The 14,559-nt window shown below is 45.8% G+C and overlaps 1 protein-coding gene across 2 annotated transcripts in view; it reads right to left on the bottom strand.

The window, feature by feature from the left end:
* The window catches only part of KMT2A (lysine methyltransferase 2A), a 1,541,152-nt gene that overhangs the window by 1,306,740 nt on the left and 219,853 nt on the right, over nucleotides 1–14,559 (bottom strand). For both annotated transcript variants that reach the window (XM_078682247.1, XM_078682245.1), the window contains exons 4-5: nucleotides 12,147–12,324; nucleotides 5,230–5,464 (exon numbers count right to left, since the gene is read on the bottom strand). In XM_078682247.1, coding sequence (XP_078538373.1) covers nucleotides 5,230–5,464; nucleotides 12,147–12,324 — 413 coding nt within the window. The remainder of the gene's footprint in view (nucleotides 1–5,229; nucleotides 5,465–12,146; nucleotides 12,325–14,559) is intronic.

Consider the following 14,559-nt stretch of genomic DNA (forward strand, 5'->3'; position numbering starts at 1 on the left):
CCACCGCCACATCCACCACCACACCCACCACCACCACATCCACCACATGCACCACCACCACATCCACCGCATCCACCGCATCCACCACCACATCCACCACCACATCCACCACAGCATCCACCACCGCCACATCCACCGCCACATCCACCGCCACATCCACCACAACCACCACACCCACCACACCCACCACCACCACACCACCACTACATCCACCACCACCCTATCCACCACCACCACCGCATCCACCATCACCACATCCACCGCATCCACCACAACCACATCCACCGCATCCACCACCACGACATCCACCGCATCCACCACCGCATCCACCACCACATCCACCATCACCACCACATCCACCATCACCTCCACATCCACCATGACATCCACCGCCACATCCACCACCATCACATCCACCACCACCACATCCACCACCACATCCACCACCACATCCACCACCACATCCACCACCATCACATCCACCACCACCACATCCACCATCACCACCACATCCACCGCCACATCCACCGCCACATTCACCGCCCCATCCACCGCCACATCCACCACACCCACCACCACATCCACCACATGCACCACATCCACCGCATCCACCACCACATCCACCACCACATCCACCACCACATCCACCACTACATCCACCACAGCATCCACCACCACATCCACCACCACATCCACCACCGCATCCACCACCACATCCACCACCGCATCCACCACCACATCCACCACCACATCCACCACCACATCACCACAACATCCACCACCACATCACCACAACATCCACCACATCACCACAACATCCACCACCATATCCACCACATCCACCATCACCACCACATCCACCATCACCACCACATCCACCATCACCACCACATCCACCATCACCACCACATCCACCATCACCACCACATCCACCATCACCACCACATCCACCGCCACATCCAACCCCACATCCACCGCCACATCCACCACCACATCCACCGCCACATCCACCACCACCACCATTTCTTTTCTGAATTCAGTGGTTCCTTGGTATTTCAAGTGCACACTTATTCACTGCCCTGGATAAGGTCTCACAACTTTATCACTCCTTTGTGCTATCCTACTCTTACAACTTTTTAAAAGCCGTAGTTCTTGAGGTTTAGTGCAGTCAATGTCGAATCAGTGTCAAATTCATGTTGATGTGCTAACTTCACCACCACCTAGACAGTATATAGGACAAAACTAAGGAACAACTGTTACTACGTCATAATGCAAATGGGTTCCATCCTTGTAATCCACCCAGATTTTTTGCTTTCACCAGGTTTTTGGAAAGTTATTTACAAAAGTTTAAGCTATTGCCATTATAAATTACAATAACTTTCATTTAAGTATGAATTATTAAGCCATTGTTATTTGTAATATCAATACATCTAAGTCACGTAAATACAACACATATTGCATTACAAATGCTATAGGTGTCACAGTTGCGAAAGTTAAAACTATTGGCATTGTAAATGACAAAGCTATTAATTTAGCTATTTTCAAAACCAAAAACATAAAAAAAGATTTGTGATTTACAATACCAATAGCTCAAACTTTCCTAATGCGAGACCTATTGCATTGCAAATGCTTGTTTTAACAGAGTTTTATATATCGCGAACTTGACCCGTCTCGGGTTTCAGAGCGCTTTACATAGCACCAGTTGCGTTACATGAGGAAACTTTCATTTTTGTTAGGCATAGGGAGATTAAGTGATTTGTCCAGAATCAAAGGATGTTCAGCATCATTGCCGAGACTCAAACCCGGTTCCCCAGATTCGAGGTCGACCGCCCTAGTCGTTAGGCCAACTCCTCTCCCCATGTGCAAAGGTGGGATAGGCGTACAATATTCTGTCATCTTCTACTATGATCCCTTGCGGGCCGCCACCTATATAGTCCTCTAGATTGTCACCCGCTGTACAGTGTCGTGTGGCACTTTCAATAAAAAAAGGGGTCAGAAAGACTCACACATTGACCCATTAGTCACAGTCTGCGTGTCATGAGCAGAAAGGGAGGCTTCCAGGGACTAAAGGTATTGAAGTGATTTAAATCTTAGTGAAGGGCAGTTTGTGGGAGGAGATGACAAGTCAAACTCCTGCACTTATTAACTCGACAGTCAGTCGGAGCACCCTACTGTCAGCCCTTCCCCCATTGTTCCAATTTTTGTACTGCACATTGTTGTGCATCCTCTTCCTCTATTGACAGTAGGCCCGTGCCCGAAGCAGCTAAGTAAGGACCAGCTTTCCTTTATTTACCAAGCATATTTACCAACAGTTCTAGGAGGAGGGCGACTCAGCAGCTCTCAAACTTGTGGATGATTTGAGTTTGCCCAAATGAATTCCATAACATAACAGTGGAATTTCCTTAATTTTTTTGATTTTATGCTAGATGACAATTTTTTCTCCACATCACTGCTCCACTTATGCTGAATGAGTTGCAGCAAAACTACTTTCTAGCCGTTGGTGCATAAAGGCGATTATACTTTGAAAAAACTTCTGCCTCAGGCGTTTGTTTGGCACAGTGTCCAGCACTGATAGGTATACAAACCATCCATTTTGCTTTATTGAGCAAATATAGGATTAACTTGGTGATTCCTGTTGGATTCTTTTAAACTCTGTTATTGCTGCCTGGTATGTTAGTCTGTTATTTATTTGTTGAGTTATTTAGTTCTTCTATTATCTGCCATTTTGGGGGGTGGGGAGGAGGAAGGTACTTCACTTGTCATTCAGGCTGACTCTATGTCTGGTGTGTGCATTTTCCACATGAGCGGACATCACATTTTTGTTTCTGAACCCAACAACATGGTAACTGACAGTATTTGAAATTGTGAAAACATTTAATAAAATGCACACCTACATCTGCTGTTGGAACAGCCCGTGAGCACACTTGCACCTCTACTGTTTCAGTCGGAATGAAACAGTGTTTTACTGTGGGCATGACTTTTTAACAACTTCCATATCTCACCTGTTTCAAACTCGTATGATGCCTACCCTTCATGCAGTCTGCTTTATGCTCCATTTCTTCTAACTGAATATCTCCATTTGCCAGTCCTTTCTGAAGCAGTTTCCATGGCTCTCCATTTACCTTCTACCCCAACTCCTTCATTTTAGCAACTTAAGTTTCTCATGTACTCAAAGCTTCCCTCTAACGTATTCTCTTCCCTCTGCCAGCTTACTTTTACTTGGGTACTTCTAACACCCTCTGCCTATTCCTTCAACCAAACAACTCCAGTCTTCAAGTCTCTTAAGTTCCAATAATTGTTCTATGTTTCAATTTCTTCCCACATGTCCTCTAATTACTGCCACCACTCTAACCTGCCCATCATCTCCCTGCCAAGTTCAGTTGTATTTTCACCCACTGTTCCATGCTTTCTTTTTCCCTATAACTTACTTAAACCAACTATTTACAATCCCTGTTGACCACTCAATTACTACTTCCAGTTTGACTCTCTCATGTAGGTTGTTACCTGTGGAAGGCTACCTTCAGTCCATACGAGCTCTCTCAAAACAACCTCCTCCAATCCACGTACAGTAGTATCTGACCCTCATCCAAAGGAATAGCATTTGCTGCATTTCCCCCTCCTTTACTGCCCCTGTTCACCTCTCACTCAGTTCGTGCGGATTAGCATCCTTGGACTCTCTGTGGGTTGGGCTCTCTGTGTGTGTGTGGCTCTGTGTGTGTGTGGGGGGGCTCTGTGTGTGGCTCTGTGGGTAGCTTTTTTGTAGGTGGCTCTATGTGTGTGTGTGTGGGTGTCTCTATGTGGGTGGCTCTATGTGAATGACTGTGTGGATGGCTATGTATGTGTGTGTGGGTGGCTTTGTGTGGGTGGCTCTGTGTGTGGGTGCAAATGCAATAGGTCTCGCATTTGCGATAGATTAAGCTATTGGCATTGTAAATGACAATGCCATTTATTTATATGTTTTAAAAACAAAAACATAAATAAAAATAATGTCACGAGCAATGCCAATAGCTCTAACTTTAACAATGCCGAGACCATTGCATTGTAAATGCTTGTTTCTTTTTACGGTCAATTCAGCTTGCCGGAACAGGATATTTCCTAATATGTAAGGCACCATCTGCAGTGCAGTTGAACTTGTTCCATGAGCAGCTGATTAAAAAATGACAGCACTTGAAATCAATATGAAACTGGGATACCCAAATGATGATTTAAAGCGCACCTTTCAGTATAAGACACCACTTGTTTAGGTCTATCTATAACCTTTAAAAAATCCCACACACTGGTTAGATACGTGCTATGGATACTGGCTAAGACAGACAGGTTATATGCTTACCCCTTTGGCATCTGGAGGATTAAAATCAGGAGGTCAACACGCGGTCTTCAGGGAACCTATGAGCTCAACCTCACAAACCCTCTGGCACACAAAGAAAAACTTCTTCCCAAAAAAAAACAAAAAAACATTTGTCCCACAGGTTTGTGTTTGAGCCCACATCGACTCAAATGAGTCAAGGTGTGGGATGCCCAATTATCAAGCATGCTTATATTTTTGGATTAGGGCCTTGCTTTTCCCAGAATCACATGTCCCCAAACATGTAATAGGTGCCCTATTCTCTCTTATCGGTGTGTTAAATGTCAGTCTAGGGGGGGGACAAAAGAATGCGTCTTTAGGACCTCTCTACTCTTCCATGTTAATATAGAAGTAAATCATGAATTCTCGTTCACCCTATTACAACCTCTGAGCTAAAAGTACCTGAATGCCTAGAAAACACGAGTCCTGAAGGCAAGTTTAGACTCCAGCAGTACTGCAAGCTTCCGTCACACACGGAGCACCATGACACAACTTACGCACACTGGGCAGGTACAGAAGTTGATCAGGCCTTGTTTACACACTGAAAAGGGTTGGTACAGGTAGTAACAGTGCACACGTCCATCACATACAGATCGCCTACGGTACAAGTACTCCCTCACACACAGAACAAGTATAGCAGAAGCAGCTGAAACTTTGCTGACCAACAGAACGAGGTGAAACAGTGATGGTTCAAAGTGTTTGTGACATAATTGTGCAGTGGTGGTACAGCAAACTGCTCATCAAAAAGACAAGTGTTTATGGAGATTCTTATTTTACTAACAGATAATACATAGATCTAACGGCAGTAAAGCTGTCTCAAAAGCTGGAGTCAGGAAGTAGAATTGAGCATGTGGTAGTTATCCTGGAAGAAAAAGGACACTTACTTGCAGCACTGCTTCTTTATGTTTCGCCCCCCAAATTTGGGTTTGTCCAGGCAGTTTGTGCAGAGCCCACAGTCTTCCGGAATCTGGCATCCTGGGCACAGCCCACAGCGCCGGGAGCGCCTGCCCTTCTTCACAGGGTGGTCCGCCAGAGTTTTGTTTCTGGTGACTGGCTTCATGGGTTTATTTTGTGGTGTGGACGGCTCTGCATCCTCCGAGCCAGCTATGGATGACTTATCTATTAAGAAAAGAGGGTAAGTTACATGTATAGCAAACGCTCCCCTTGAAAATCAAAGAACCACATCACTGTTGCATACTGCTTGGAAAGGGAGGAAAAAGTAACCCATAACTGCTGTAGGAAAATGGCCCTCAAAACAATAACATACACATTTGCAAACCCAATAGGTCTGACTTGCATTTTCAGGTATAACGCAGACCTACTGTCCTTTAGACGAGCACTGTGTACGCTGCATTTGTTTTACAGCAGCAGTCTGGCATTTGAATATGGATGCTAGGGCCGTTGTCGTCCCTAGCAATTAGTTTGTTTTGCCATATAATGAATCAATATGCCTTGCAGTGAAAACAATAAAAGATTGCTTTTTTAAGTAATACATGTATGTGATAAAGAACGTATAGTTTCTTACCTGTCGGTGTCGTTTTGCAGCTTGAAGACTATCTGGATTCACTATGCTGTGCATTATTCCGCCATCCAGTGGTTGGGTTCGGAATTTTTGTCGTTTTTCTCTTTTTTTGTTTTGTGGCTGTTGATATACCACCATTTGGTGTCCATCGTGACGTCGATGTGCTTCCTCTGGAAGCTCCCACCTTTGGTCGCCATCTTCGGATTCTTTTTTCTTGTTTTGTGTTATTCTTGTTTTTTCCCTTATTTTCTAAAGTCTTTTTCAGTTTTAATCCCTTTCCTCCTGTCTCATCTTTCTGGCGGAAGAGGGTGGGTTCGCTTGTGAATCCAGAAAGTCTTCAAGCTGCAAAACTACACGGACAGGTAAGAAACTATACGTTTTGCAGCGTGAATCTTTCTGGATTCACTATGCTGTGCATGGACTTTGTAGCGGTTTGTCTTTATTGTGGTGGCTGGGTAGAAGATGAGCACTGGTTACTGAATATGTGTTGTAAGACCTTCTGTCCCACTTGCGCTTCTTTGTCCATTTGGATATCTATACAGTAGTGCTTAGTGAACGTGTGCACTGAAGACCATGTTGCAGCTTGGGAAATGTCTTGTATTGGTGTGTTAGCTAGAAACGCAATTGTTGCTCCTTTCTTCCTTGTTGAATGAGCATGAACTGCTCCTTGTAACAGTTGCCCTGCTTGCTTCTGGCATAGTTGTATGGTTTGGGCAATGGTATTTTTGGTAACAGGTCGTCCCAAAAAACTGTTGGCGAAGAAAACAAAGAGCTGCTTTGTCTTTCTGCACTCCTTTGTCCTTTCTGTATAGTGCATCACAGCCCTCCTGGCGTCCAGTGTGTGCAGTGCCCTTTCTGTGCTTGTGGTTGGTTTTGGGGAAAAACTAGGTATTTGGATTGTTTGGTTGATGTGGAACCGAGATACCACCTTTGGCATGAAGTGTGGGTCTGTTCTCATTACAATCCTATCACTGTGTATTTGCAGGTAGGGCTCTTGAAGTGTTAGCGCTTGCAACTCACGTACTCTTCGTAATGATGTGATAGCCACTAAGAAGGCGGTCTTTAGCGTGAGCATGTGCAGTGTAGCCTTGTGAATTGGCTCAAATGGTGCCTTCATCAAATGAGTTAGCACTACGTTCAGGTTCCATGCTGGTGCTGGCATTCTGTTTGGAGGTGTGATTCTCTTTGTTCCTTCTACAAATCTTCTTACTACTTGGGAGGTGAAGAAACGTTTCCCTGTTTCTCCTATTGTGTTAGCCACTATCGCCGCTAAGTGTACCCTTAGGGATGTGTAGCTTAGTTTACTTTGCAGTACATGTGTTAAGTATTTTAGTACTGTTGACTCCTTTGTGATCTTCCTTTGCAGTTGCTCTCAAATGCACCATTCGGAGAATCTTTTCCATTTTGCTAAGTAGCATTTCCTTGTGGTAGGTCTTCTTGCCTCCCTGAGCACTGCCAATGTGCTCGCCGGCAGTTTGAGGTGTGCAAACTCTAGGTCCTCAGGAGCCATGCTGCTAGGTTGAGGCTCTCTGGCTTAGGGTGTAGCACCCTTCCACTCTGCATTGTGAACAGGTCCCTTCGTTTTGGGAATCTGTGTGCTGGTGCATGCGCCCTCTCTACTATTTGTGAGACTTATGACTGTCTGGCCCACTGAGGTGCTATTAGTATCAGTGACATGTTGCTGATCCTGATTTGCGGAGTACCCTATGTATCAGTGGTATCGGGGGGGAAATCGTATGCAAATGTTTTTCACCAACTTACCCATAGCGCATTTCCCTTGTGACCGATGGTCTGGTTATCTGGATGCGAAGTGTTGGCATTTGCATTTTGGTGTGTTGAAAATAGGTCTATTTGCGGTGTACCCCATTTCCGGAATACTTTCTGTATTTCCTGTTGGTTGATCTCCCATTCGTGGGATGCTGAGTCAGTCTGCTTCCACATTGTCCTTCCCCGAGAGATGTATTGCTAGTAGGTCTATTTTCAGTGGAATGGCCCATGTCCATATTTCCTGTGCTAGCACTGATAGTGCTACTGATTGTGTTCCTCCTTGTTTGTTGATGTAGAACATGGTTGTGGTGTTGTCTGTTTGGATCAACACTCTGTTTCCATACAGCTCCTTCTGAAAGTCTTTTAAGGCCAGCGACACTGTCTTTAGTTCCAGGTAGTATATGTGCTTGACCGCATCCTGCTGCGACCATAGCCCCCTCACCTTGAGTTTGTTCATGTGCGCGCCCCACCCCAGCTGGGAGGCGTTGGTTGTGATGGGCATTGTTGGAGTTAGTTGTGTGAATGGTTTGCCCTGTGATACGTTTTCCTTGTTCCACCACGCTATTTCCTGATGCACTGCGTGTGTGACAACCACTAGATATTCCCAACTCCCTGTTGCCTGTGACCATTGCTGCTGTATCCATTCCTGGAATGGTCTCATGTGCAGTCGAATATTTTGGACTAGGTGAATGCATGACACCATCATTCCCATCAGCTTGCCGTCCTCACTGTCAGAACTTGCCCCTGGTGGTAATGACGTGTTTCCTTCAGTATCGTCAATGTTCTCTTCCTGCTGGGGAACACTTTGGGCTGTATGGTGTCCATCTCCGCTCCTAGGAATATCTTGATTTGCTCCAGTTCTGTTGACTATTTTGTCCAATGTATTGAGAAACCCAGTTCTGTCAGTGTTAGTATGACCAGCTGGATGTGTTGTTTGCATTGGCTTTACGAGCCAGTCGTCGAGATAGGGTTATACGTGTATTCCTTGCCTTCGTAGGTGTGTTGCGACAACTGCTAGGCATTTTGTAAACACCACTGGTGCGGCTTTGAGCCCGAAAGCCATTACTGTGAACTGGTAGTGAGTTTGGTAGCTCACAAACCTTAGAAGACGTTTGTGGTTGTGGGTGATGGGGATGTGTAAGTACGCGTCCTTTAAATCTATTGTTGTCATGTAATCCCCTTGTTGTATTTGTAGTATTACCTCTTGTAGGGAGGTCATTTTGAATCTTTGAGTCTTTATGAATTTGTTCAAGAACCTTAGATCTATGATAGATCTTAGTGTTTCGTGCACCTTTGGCACGAGGAAGTAAGTTGAGTAGACCCCTTTGTTCCTCTGGTTGTGCAGCTCTATTGCCTCCTTGCTGAGCAGCTCTTGCGCCTCAAGTCAGAAGAGCGAGAGTTCCTTTGCTGAGTGTGCCTTGCTTCTTGGTTTTCTGTTTGGAGGTTGTTTCTCTAGCTCTATACAGTATCCGTATTGTATGATGTTTAGTATCAATTTGTCTGTTGTGACCTTCCTCCACTCCTGGATGAAGTCTCTTATTCTGCCCCCTACTGGTGTTGTGTGTTCAAGGCACTGTTTGTCGTGGAACGTCCAGTTGCTGCTTTTCCTTATGTCTCTGTGCCCACCCGAGGTTTTGCTAGGGTGGGTGTTAGCTTCATGGTGAAGTCACTTGGAGGGAGGCTGTTGGCCTCTTCTTCGTGTCTTTCCTTGTCCGTTTGCGATCCCTCGAAAGGACTGGCCCCGGAGCTGGTACTGCCAGTTCTGCTGCTGCTGTCCCTGCTGCTGCCCTTGGTTGTTCCCTTGATAGCATTGCTGTAACGTTTGGTGTGATGTGGTAGGCACGTAGCCCCCCCCACCACTTGGTCTTCTTGTGGGTGTACCCCTTCTCATCCTTCTAAACTGCAGAGCTCCCATGGACCTTGCTGTCTCGTTGTCCTTCTTGAGCTGCGTTAACTTGTCGTCAACTGGTGTGCCAAACAGTTGCTCTCTGTTAAAAGGTGTCTTCAAGATGTTGCTCTGCACATCTGGCTTGAATCCAGAAATTCTGAGCCATGCATGTCTTCTTTCAGTCACTCCTATTATCATTAGTCTGCTGGACATCTCTGCAGCATCCAAGGTCGATTTCAAGCATGTGTTCGCCATGCTTTTGCCCTCTTCTACCAGGTGAGCCACTCTTTGTTGGTAGTGTTCGCGTAGAAGCTTTAGGAGTTGCCCCACTTCCTCCCAGTGCTGCTATGCGTGCCTGTTTATCCTAGCGTTGGGAGTTTGCGAAGCGCCAATGGACTGCCGCATTTCTTTCCACCTTTCTCCCTGTGAGATTCATCCTTCTACTCTCTTGTCTGGAGGTTTTCCGGCATTAGTGGGTACATTGGCCCTTTTCCTAGCCATTGCAGTGATTATGGAATCAGCTGGTACTAACCCTTGGATATATGCAGGGTCCTTTGAAGAATGTTTATACTTTTTCTCCGGTCTTGAAGTCACAGCTTTGCATACTGCTGGTTCTTTAAGGCATCTCTTCTTCGGTCCAACACACTAGGGAGCATGGGCAAGAACTGGCTCCTAGTTTGTTGAGGCAGTAGAGTTTCAAGGAGAAAACATGCCTTGGGCTGCTCCTCCTCCATCTTCACCCCATATGTCTGTGCAGCCTTTTGGACGACCATATTGTAGATCCCTATGTCGCCTGGCGGTAAAGGCCTTGAAAGGTATTTGTCTACCTCTTCTTCCGGCGATTCGACGTCGAGATCATGCCATTCCAAGTCTTGTGTCTCCGAGGATGTCGAGTCCCGGTAGGACTGCTGATCCTTGTAGCCTTTGCCCTGAAATAAAAGCCTTCCTCCTCCTGTTCCTCGACCGGTTCAGGCATTTTCGGAGGTTCGGCATCCTAGTCACCTCTTTTGACTGCGAGCGCGGGTTTCGGCGGGATGGTGTATTGGCTCATCTTTTCGTCAAAGTCCCTTTTCCGCTGGAGGATGCTCGCCATTTCGGCCTTGAGCCTCCTCTTCTTCCCTTCCATCTCGGCGGCATTTTCGGCATCGAGAGTTGGAGCGCTTCGCTTTGAGGCCGTCGACGTCGATATAGATATAGGCGCTTCTTTCCTCGGCACCAAGGTGCCCTTTTCGAGGGCAACCTTCGACGACCTGGACTTTTCGTGGCCTTTCGCCGTCTGGGAGTCCTTTTCGAAGGATCCACTCGACGGACTGTCCTTGGTTGCTGTTGCCTTCGTCGGGTGTTTCGGGCGCCAATGCTCCCTTTGAAGACTTTGCTTCACTCCTACGAGTTTTGCTCGGGGCTTTAGCTTCACCCTTTCGAGTGTCGCTCGGGTGTCTAGGGGTCGACTACTCCCATAACTCCTTCGACGTCTTCTTATGGACCTCGACGATCGTGCAGTCCTCTTGTCCTTCGGCGATGTTGTCTTCCTTTCCACTGGAGAGACCCAAGTCTCGGAGCGATGGAGGTGGCCCCAGCCCCTGCATGTAGTGGTTCGCCCTTATCTGCCTCTCTCTTTCTCGGAGGGTGTCGGGTGTGAACACCGAGCACACATTGCTGTCCTCGCTGTTGTGGTCAGCAGAGGTAGCAGGCTAGATGCCGGTCCTTCTAGGCGTATTTGTGGTAGCAAATGGTGCAAAACTTGAAAGGTGTTTTGTACATCCCCGCGCTCAGGGAACCCCCTGCGAGCGCATTCTCCGTTGAACGTCGAGATCTCGGTCGAGAACTTCTCCATCGTCGTCCCGGTTACCTGACCTGTAATCTGGTGTACCTGAATCTTTGATTTTCGTTGATTTTCTTCTCTTTTCTTTGATTCCTCTTCCAAAAACTCTGGATCTCATCGGTAATGATCCAGACCTAACGGCGGAAAAAAGAATCTGAAGATGGCGGCCAAAGGTGGGAGCTTCCGGATGAAGCACGTCAACGTCACAGAGGAAACCAAATGGTGTAATGTCGACGCCCACCTAGGTCACGGGAAAAAATAAACCTACAATTCCAGACCCAACCAGTAGATGGCAGAATAATCCACATCATAGTGAACCCAGAAAGATTCACTCTCCAAAACTGAATGTGACCAAAAGTGCTATATTTCAAAAGGTAATATAGCCTCTCGTGCCTTTCGTGAATACACTTCGTGCGAACCAGCAGGATGCATCCGAACAGCCAAACGCTCAATGGTGAGACTAAAATACCCACTTGGGCTGCTCCAAGATGTGATTATAGGTCTTGAGATGATGGCTTCAAGAGACTGGGAACCTAGTCCAATTTAGTGACAAAATAGGCTGCATTCCTATCAAGCTTTGGCAAGATGTGCCACACCACCATACAGATGGCATTCTATAAAGTTGTGGAAACCAACTGGAGCACCTTCTGGACCTCCTAGTTTGCCTTACCACACTCGGGTATTAAGCAAACATGACAAGACTGAAGTGTTGGGATGAAGAATGAAACACCTTTGTAGAGGCATGAAGCAGCAACAACCGATGTTCGTAAAGGCTACGATCAATACAATCATTTTAACTCACCATCATTGCCCATGGAAGACAAGATTTTTTCCCTCTCTTCCCATGGTAAGGCACTCAAAGTGGGCATGTCATCAGGAAACACAGCTCGCTTGCGACCCAGAGCTACAGCTGCTCGCCTGCAGACATGTTTGATACGAGGACCTCGTATGGAAGTCTCAGAGGAATCACTTTCTTGACTCTGGAAAAGTGAGAAGGACAGTTATTGCGAGAAGAGCATATATTAAGAAATATTCACTTTTGTTTGATTCACAAATTGCTCACACTGTACACAGCAAGGCCAACCTCCTCAGTAGTGTGGCTTACAAGTTAGTCATATGTAAACAGATTAAAAAAAACACTTGTTTAAAAACATCAGCTCTTTAAATTCATAAATAGTGACAATCCCCCCCCACATGCAAACCCAGAATAATATTTTTAAGAGAAAATCTTTCCACATAATGCAAAAAAAAGAATGCCTGTATAAAGGAAACATTTGTGTTCAGCTTTTTATCTCATAAGAAAATGTGCTACAAAAATAATTTGACCGCAATATGAAATTAAATGCAGCTTTGATACATAATAACTTTCTCATTTACATTAAACAGTGACAAAATGAAAGGGCAATAGTATCATAGGCATGCACTCTACCACGAAGACAAAGCTATGCCCATAAACTACCACAATACCTGCATGCAGGACAGAGACAATACCCTGTTATGTTTTGACAGTGTACTGAGGGACAGAGGATAGAAACAGAACAAGACAAATGCATTTGTAAAATGCACACTCACCCCAATAGTTATCCTGGCACTGATAAACAGCATTTTATTACTACCTAACTCAATAACACATTTTATTGACCTTAGGAAGACGGAAAACTGAGTGGGCCAGCCAGGAATCAAACATGTGAATATAAGGTTAAACAGAGATTTTTGCAGTGGCTGTATGAGTGCACACTGATTCACCAGACTCAAATGTCTCCAGTTCCAATTTTTTGGCACCATAGAGGAAGACAGAGGATTGTTTATGGATTTAATTAACTAACATACCCTTGATAGAGAACGAACAGTTTCTTACCTGTCGGTGTAGTTTTGCAGCTTGAAGATCTTTCTGGATTCACTATGTTGTGCATTATTCCGCGGTCTAGTGGTTGGGTCCGGAATCGTAGTCTTTTCTTTGTTTTTTTCTCTGCCCAGGAGGGGTCGACGTCCCACCTTTTGGTGTCCTTCCTGTGACGTCGGCACGCTTCCTGCGGAAACTCCCACTCTTGGGCGCCATCTTCGGATTCTTTTTTTCTCGTTTGTGTTCGGTTTCCGAATTTTATGGCAATGTTCCAGGAAGTGATTTACCGCTTTATCCTTCAAGGTGTCTGTTTCAGTATTGTCTCTGTTTTACACCCTTTTTCTCCAGCCTCATCTTTCTGGCAGAGGTGGGTGGGTTCGCTAGTGAATCCAGAAAGATCTTCAAGCTGCAAAACTACACCGACAGGTAAGAAACTATTCGTTTTGCAGCGTGAATCTTTCTGGATTCACTATGCTGTGCATAGACTTTGTAGCGGATTGTTATATTTGTGGCGGCTGGGTGGAAGATGAGCGTTTGTTGTTGAATATATGTTGTAGCACCTTCTGTCCTACTTGTGCTTCTTTGTTCATTTGTATATCCACACAGTAGTGCTTTGTGAACGTGTGCACTGAAGCCCATGTTGCCGCCAGGCATATGTCCGGAATGGGTGTGTTAGCCAGGAAGGCTATCGTTGCTCCCTTTTTCCTGGTAGAGTGGGCCCGTGGCCCCTCTGCTAGTTCCTGCCCTGCTTGTTTGTGGCAGAACTGTATCGTTTGTGCAATCCATCGTGCAATGGTTCCCTTAGTAACTGGTTTTCCCAAGAAACTGTCTGCGAAGGACACAAAGAACTATTATGTTTCCCTGTGTTCCTTTGTTCTTTCTATGTAGTGCATGACTGCCCTTCTGGCGTCCAGAGTGTGCAGTGCCCTTTCGGCGTTTGTCGTTGGTTTCTGGAAGAAACTCGGTATTTGTATCGTCTGGTTGATGTGGAACCTTGACACCACCTTTGGCATAAAGTGTGGGTCAGTTCTCATCACCACCCTATCATTGTGTATCTGGATGTAGGGTTCTTGTAGCGTTAACGCCTGTAGTTCGCTCACCCTGCGCAGCGAGGTGATTGCCACTAAGAATGCTGTTTTCATTGTTAGCATTTGTAGGGAGGCCTTATGAATTGGTTCAAAAGGCGCTATCATGAGTTCCGTCAGAACTAAATTAAAGTTCCATGCTGGTGGTGGCAACCTCTTTGGCGGTGCAATCCTATTTGAACCTTCCAGGAATCTCTTTACTATCTGTGATGTAAAGAAGCTTTTGCCTGTTTATCCTCTTGTGTAAGCGACTATCGCTGCCAAGTGTACTCTTAGCGAGGAACAGC

This window comes from Lissotriton helveticus, chromosome 3_1 (assembly GCF_964261635.1).
Source record: "Lissotriton helveticus chromosome 3_1, aLisHel1.1, whole genome shotgun sequence".
NCBI lineage: Eukaryota > Metazoa > Chordata > Amphibia > Caudata > Salamandridae > Lissotriton > Lissotriton helveticus.